This window comes from Charadrius vociferus, unplaced genomic scaffold (assembly GCF_000708025.1).
Source record: "Charadrius vociferus isolate BGI_N301 unplaced genomic scaffold, ASM70802v2 scaffold78, whole genome shotgun sequence".
Lineage (NCBI taxonomy): Eukaryota > Metazoa > Chordata > Aves > Charadriiformes > Charadriidae > Charadrius > Charadrius vociferus.
In genome coordinates, this window is record NW_009649927.1 from 211,234 (window position 1) to 218,692 (window position 7,459).

Below are 7,459 nucleotides of genomic sequence, written 5' to 3' on the forward strand. Positions count from 1 at the left end.
ACATCCTTGAAAGAAGTAGATTTAATAGCTCTAAATTATTCCATTTAGCCACTGAAAAAGCACAGTACTGCTGGTGGCAACAGTTTCTTCATAATACCCAGGAGTGTTTCTGATTTTGGTGAGCCATGGCAACCCTCCCCCCACTGCCAACCAAAACCACCCTACAAAGAGTGGGCCTTGCCCATTTCAGCCTGCCTTCTGTGTTCAAATTAGGCAAGAATGTAGTAGTCTGTGGTCCCCGTTACTCACATTTTTTTCAGTTGCCTGAATGATACCAAGCTAACTACTAACACAACTGTGCAGACTGGCAAAGGCAAATCACAGCATTAGAGCAAGCCAAGATCAGACAATCATTTTTGGTATCATATTTCACCATTACTTTTTATTAGTTTCTCAACAAATTACTCTTTTTGGCCATTCTCATCTTGCTCCTTCTGCGTAAGATACTTCTTTAACCAAATCCCAGCAGCTAGCTCACTGAGAGGAAGCTTCTTAACACAGCAGGCAAAAGTGTCATCCCCCCAGAAAAAGCCTGCCACTTATCAGCACTGCATCTTATGCTATATGCTATGACGCGAGGGAAACAAATCTATTCTCATTAATCCTTTTTCTTTTGTACATCAACAGTTCTACTCCTTACCCTTGCTTCTATCTCAGGGCTGTGCCCTCATCACTACATAACATTTTGAAATTTTTTTTTTTTTTAACTTTTCAATGAAGTAAACAGTAAATTACTTATCTCAAGGGCTCTTGACTGTCAAGCAGATACGCACAGGCCTGAAGATCTCATAAATGTACTGCCTGGTTAACGTTCTTAGCATAGGCCTTTCTGAGATTTATTTTTTCATCTGCAACCAGCACTGACCTTATTGGTTCTCCTATATAATCTTGGAACTTCCAGTGCACTCTTCAGGTAAGCAAAGGAGGACTCACTGAGATCCTGGATAATCCTGTTATTCAAGGTAGGCACGCAGGCTGATAAAGAAGTCTTTGAGTCTTCCAAGGCTCCTATTGAAGTAGAAATGCTAAAGCTTAAACTGAGCTACCCTGCCCAATCACAATATAAATTATGTGAACCCCCCCACCATCCCAGTCTCACTCACTACCCAAGATGGATGCTGGTAACAAATACAGGATGCTTACTAAATAAAAACACATCAGCCGTTTAGAAAACACGTCCAGTAACGTCAACCATTCCTCAGCCAGAAAAACAGATGGAGGGAAGGAAAGAAAAAAGGGGTAAAGTAACATTCTCCAGGTTCACAGGTTTTTCAGTATTACCAATGTAGCAAAAGCCTTGAATCAAAAGGCTCTGAGCTATCAAGGAAACTGTAGTTGTGAAATTCTTTCTCATAGTACCTCAATTCCCTATGGAGTGACTGGATCATGCTCAACTCAAAGTTGTGGCTGACAACAGACCATCTACTGAGTGGGGGATGTACACAAGCTCCTACATCTCTTCTGGACAATAATCCCAATTTAGAGATTTAAGCAGAATTCACAGTGCAGAACTTCTGGCTATACTTGAAGACAGGGACTAGTTCACTCACCCAGCTACTACATGCCTGCCTTAAACTACTGAATTAAAATCAGACACCATGTTTCATACAAAGAATGATGAAAGAAAACTCAAAACCACCACAACCAGAAAAATATTTTAGTTTGAATTGGATAATGGAAAGTGTCTTTTTACTTCTTCCCCATTTCCTTTACGAGTAGATGTTTAAAGAATCTTCTAGTCTAAGGTCCCCCACCTACTGGAAAGGCATCCTAATTACTAGATAATGACAAGTTACTCAAAAAAAAAAAAAAAAAAAAAAAAAAAAAAAAAAAAAAAAAAGAGAAAAACAGAAAGAACCCACCTCCAAAAAAACCCAAAGCACTTCAGACTCACTCAATTTTAATCAACCTTTTCCAGACTCAACGTGCCTGTTCAAGATAGTTTATATTTAACAATCTACACCTAAAGCAGCTTCATTAAGTAATAAAAACATTAGTATTTTCAAATTTTTCATTGTAAAAAAATGAAACCGTGTGGAAAAGCTGATTTTGTTTGGTTGGCAGAAAGGATTTTGGAGAAAGGGGAAAGGAACTGAATTCAGTGTTTCAGCTTTACCTGCAATACAAGATACATTCTTGAAGCCAATCATTTCAAGTTTTGGTTTAATCATTTCTAAGATGTCAGGAATCTGAACAAAAAAAACAAAAGAGATACAGTCATGTTATAAACATATTTTAATTACTCTTCTACATTCTGTACGTTTCCAGTGCATCAAAAGACACCTTCAATCTTTTCTACATTTTTACTGCATTTATGGGAAATCAGTACTAGAAAAATACAATATTCACAGGAATTAAGGCCTATGCACTAAATCCCCTCCCTCGCTATTGTCCCCAGAGGAAATAATTTAGCACTAACAAAATATTATCAACCCAGATACAACTTCAAATATTACAGAAATTTCATCCTTATTGAACAAAAATATGCAGAAGTCATCCCCACTGAAAAAAAATTAATACCATACATCTCTTTTCAAGATTCTAGATCATTAGTAAAGTATAATCATGGTGATAAAACCTTTTCTCGACCTCAAAGACTAAAACCAGTAAGCATTTAAAAGAGAACATAATATTAAATCTGAATATTGCACCACACTCCAAGCGGCAACACAGATTTTACCAGCAAAGGTAAGACTCTGGGACAGCGATGCTTTGCACCAAAAATGAGCAGAAATATATTATTTTAGGGTTTAAGTCCAGCAGCTACTGATAAAAAGAGCTTAAATACCTGAAGATGTTTCTCTGTAATCTGCCATTCTAAATAAGCATAGAGTAGACCATTTATTTCAGGTAATATTTTCTATATCAGACGACTCTACTTTTAGCATTTAAGATAAAAAAAAAAAAAACCAAAAAACAGCTTTGTGGTACATATTTTAAACAATTTAATGTCCTTAACAAGATGCCAAACAATATTGGCACATAGACCAAGGAAAACTCTTTGTAAGTAAAGTCACAAGCACAAACCTGATCCTGGAGTTTGTCCAGATCTGCAGCAACATGTACCAGCTGAGTACTAGATATAGAAGGTAATGGCTGACTTTCTGGAGAAGACCCATTCCCTTGGTCCTCACCAGGGTTGAAGCTTACAGAAGATTCCTTTCTACCAACTGGCACAGATTTTTTGCTTTCTTTCGTGTTCTCACAGGAAATGGGCCTTTGAGAAACCTGAAACATCAAATTGAGATGTGAACCCTAGCAATAGTGAAGGTGGTTAAAGTTGGACAAACAGAAACAGTATATAAAGGATTTGTAAGTTTTCAGCAGTAGAATACCACATTTAAAAGGGATATTAGTATTCCTAAATTATGTTTAAAAGGATATCATTAAAACAGTTTTTGGTGCACTAAGGCGTTGGATGATTTGGAGCACATTTGTCACTACAGTAGAGGGCAGTCCAGTCCTAAAGCAATTTTCACCTGTGTGGTGTTCAAATGAACTTCTGCACTGGAGGAATGTGTAAGACCAAAAATTTGATCATTACCTGCTTCGCAGAAACACAGTTAACTTTCATATGCTGGAATACAAAAATCATAAGCACTTACTGCTGTCAAACAACCCCTTTCTCCCACCTCCTCAAGCCCTCTGCTATCAGGCACGTGCATCAGTCAAGTACTCTATTTTAACCCCGGTATTTATCAGCACTTTTCATGAGCCAATTTAGCTGAGAGAACTGAGTCATTCAGTCTTAAGAGAAGGATAAAGGGAGATCTTAGTGATGCCTTCAACTACCTAAGGGGCATGTATAAGGAAGATGGAACCACGCTTTTCCTTAAGGTACAGTGACAAAGTAAGAGGCAATGGAGACGGACTGTAGCAAGGGAAATCCTGATCAAATATGAGGAAAAAGTGGTCAGTCATTCAACCAAGGTTCCCAGAGAGGCGTGAAATTGCCAGCTTTGGATATACTCAAAATTCAACTTCTAAAGGCTCTGCATACCCTTATCTAAGCAAGCCCTGTTTTGAGCAGGAATTTGGACCAGATGAGCTCCAGAAATCTCTTTAAATCCCAATTATTCCATCATGCTGTCTTTCTATGACACAAGAAACAGGGGGAAACTTGTATGGCAGGGAGCAGAAGAGCAAAGCACAACCTCTCCTGCTCAGAAGCAGGGAATCATTGGTGTTGAGTCAGCTGCCCATGAAACTTGCAGTTCTACAGTCTCAACACTGAATAACTGATCCAGATTAACTCACCCTTTTTTTTATTTTATTTTACAGGGTTAGTTTTCACCTGGCTCAGTTTCACAACTTTGTTCACTGTATCAATGAGTGAACACACAAACAGAACGAAAACCAATTGCTTCTTTCAGTGACAGAGGCAGCCTTAAGCATACCTTGAAGTACAGCCTTGGCAACCATCAGACAGTAACACCACAGAAGTGGTATTTGTGGTTAATAACATATTTTGCAGTGATACTTTTTATAAAACAAACTCATGAACTGGTTGAAAGTGTTCTTGTTAAAGAATGCGAAGTTCAGAAAAAAAGCGCTTAAAAAGAGGTCACATACTTTGTTTCAAAAACGTCTCTTAGTGATGGACATACCCAATCATCAAAACCGTAAGCACGCTGTTCTCTTACCTCACCAATGAACACAGAGTAGCGTGCCAAAATCTGCAGACTAAGTTTCCACAGACGGTGTGCTAATAACGGTAAAAACATTTGATCTGACCAGCACTTCAGAAGACTCATCCAGACCATGTGAGTGGCCAAAAGACAATATGAGCTGCCAGCTAGAAACAATCAGACAAAGGTCAAGTTGAATCACATTTTTAAAAGATGTAACATCAGTGTAATTGCATTACCTGAGGTGTGTTTTTTTTTTTTAAAAAAAAAAAGTAAAAAAAAAAAAGGTCTTCCAAAGAGACAGTCACAAAGATAGCAAAGAGGATTTATTAAGCATTGTATGAAACAAACTCCTAAAATATTAGCTCCTCATTGCTTTAGATTTCAAATTCCACTAAGTCTTGCTGTAGCTGTGCATGCAAAAGCAACAAATGAGAATTTGCCTGCAACAAAGGCAGGAACAGCTTCGCCAAATAATCCACTTCAGGAGACAACGCTTTCAGGATAATTTTTGGCTGTCTTATGAAAGAAGTTATAGTAGACATGCTTGCGAGCCTTAACTGTAATGTTCCCTTAGCACTAAACTACTGCTCCTGCCACAGTTATATCTGAGATACTTGCTAGAAGTATTTATTTAAAACACAGTAAGAATATCCATACTGAAACCAAATACTTTTAAAGCAGTTCATGCACTAACATTTTATAGCATTCAACTTGAGAGCAAAAGGACATGCCATTCCAGGCAAACACCTTGAAGTGGCAGGATTTATGTATTTCATCTCCCTTAGGATTTTTTTTCTCCTTGCTCTCTTCAGAGAGCATGTGTGTATATATACACAGACACACATATTTATGTTGCTCTTAGCTGCCTTCTTCATAAATATTTACTGTGTTAACTGAAGTAAGTTTTTCTAACTACAAGCTACTTCTTAAGAATATACCAGGTTTTCCCTTCCACTCTAAACCTTCCTGCACACACCTCCTCATCTGTCACTAAATCAATGCATGTTTTTGGAACAGACACCAACACGATAAACCATAGCAAGCCTAACTGCTGCCAACAGATAGCCATTTTTCGCCTTTCCGTAGCCCTACAATAATAAAAAAAATATGCCCCAATAACACAGCATAACCTTTTGGTTGGCACTTAGAGGATGCCAAATGCCAATTTAGTTCCTTCTTGCACTGAGGGAAAAGTTCCACAAATATGTTAATGGCTGCTGCAAAAAGGGCTGCTTTTAGTAACTAAAGTGATCACCGAACAGTACTCTCATATTGCCTTCTCTATAAAAATGTATTCTACTATTTAATCAGTCCATCAGACAACAGAAAGCTCATGTGAACCTGTGGGATGCATGTTACTAATAGTCAATAGACAAACGGTAATCACTGCTACTTGCACCACTGATTCCTTCACAATAAATAAATCATTTTTTGCAATAGAAGTTTACCTGGGGCTTCCTCTAGTGTATCTGAAAGTGCTTCTTCTAAGGCTCCTGCTATTTCTCTGAATCTAAGAGACAGAAACATTTTGAATATTACAATTCAAAAATTGCTTAAATTTATGTCTAAACATTTTTTCAATGTTTATTTCAATATTATTCCAATGAGTTATCAATGCACATACACAGATTTTAATGTGGGGTTATTTTTGCCCAGCATAAATTGGGATATAAATCAGACCAACATTCAAACACTTGAAAGAGAACCTTTGACATTTTACAGGCAGATATGAAGCTTATACTTTGGGGAAATGATTAAAGTCACAGTTGTAAACATTATGAAAATGATAGCTCACAGTGTCAACTCCTCAGCTGTTTTGAGGAGTGAAGTTTTTTGTTTTGTTACTGTTTTTAAACTAAAACTGAACACATTGTCTCATAATTGCTTTAGCTGACCTTCAGATATGTCATGTGACACTGGAGGCTTCAGCTTTTTACATGTTTGTCAATGAACAGCGGCATAAAGTTCTGCAAACAATTCTGTACCTGATAAAAATCAATAGTTCATAGAATCATAGAATGATTTAGGTTAGAAGGGACCTTGAAGATCATCTAGTTCCAACCCTCCACGGGCAGGGACACCTCCCACTAGACCAGGTTGCCCAAGGCCATGTCCAGCCTGGCCTTGAACACCTCCAGGGATGGAGCTTCCACAACTTCTCCAGGCAACCTGTTCCAGTGTCTCACAGGATGCCTTAACTCCCGTTTTAAAAATTCACCTTCACAAAAGTAAGAAAAATCCCCCCCCGCTTTTGGGGGATAACAGCAAAGTTAATATTAAAACCTCTGATGTTTATCCAATATGCTTTAAATATGGAAAAGTAACATAGCATTCCCCTCATCTAAAAATCATCAAGCAAGAGCTGTAGAAGATTCTTCTTTAATCAGGTTTTCCCTCTAAATGTGGAAACAAAGCTGCAATTTTAAGCTCCCCTATAGAGAATTCTACTGTCATTGTTTTCCCCTTTCTTGCTTTTATGTGCATCATAGTAATTCTGTAAGCTTTTCTATCAAACTTACCAATTATGAACCTGTAAGACTCCTCTTAAAGTCTCTTAACTGTCATTTCCAGATCAGAACAGGGGCCCACCTACCTTTTCTTGTTCAAACTCCTAATGGATTAGATGCATGTTTAGCAACTAAACATATTTTAGAAATATTTGTGAAATGGCTTCAAATCCTTGCTCCTGCCTGTGCACCACCTCCACTGACAGAGCAGTGTCTTTAAGTCTTATGGTGAAAAGGATTAGAAAATGGAATCAGATTTTTAACAATGACATAATTTTTGCTGAATGTTTCTTACATAGGAAAAAAGTTTCCCCAGTGTGG

At 37.7% G+C, this 7,459-nt stretch overlaps 1 protein-coding gene across 1 annotated transcript in view; it reads right to left on the minus strand.

Moving 5' to 3' along the window:
• Positions 1–7,459, minus strand: part of COG2 (component of oligomeric golgi complex 2) — a 32,632-nt gene that overhangs the window by 5,463 nt on the left and 19,710 nt on the right. Inside the window, exons 11-15 of the mRNA XM_009891156.1 lie at positions 6,080–6,141; positions 4,644–4,795; positions 3,028–3,228; positions 2,117–2,189; positions 866–1,008 (exon numbers count right to left, since the gene is read on the minus strand). Coding sequence (XP_009889458.1) covers positions 866–1,008; positions 2,117–2,189; positions 3,028–3,228; positions 4,644–4,795; positions 6,080–6,141 — 631 coding nt within the window. The remainder of the gene's footprint in view (positions 1–865; positions 1,009–2,116; positions 2,190–3,027; positions 3,229–4,643; positions 4,796–6,079; positions 6,142–7,459) is intronic.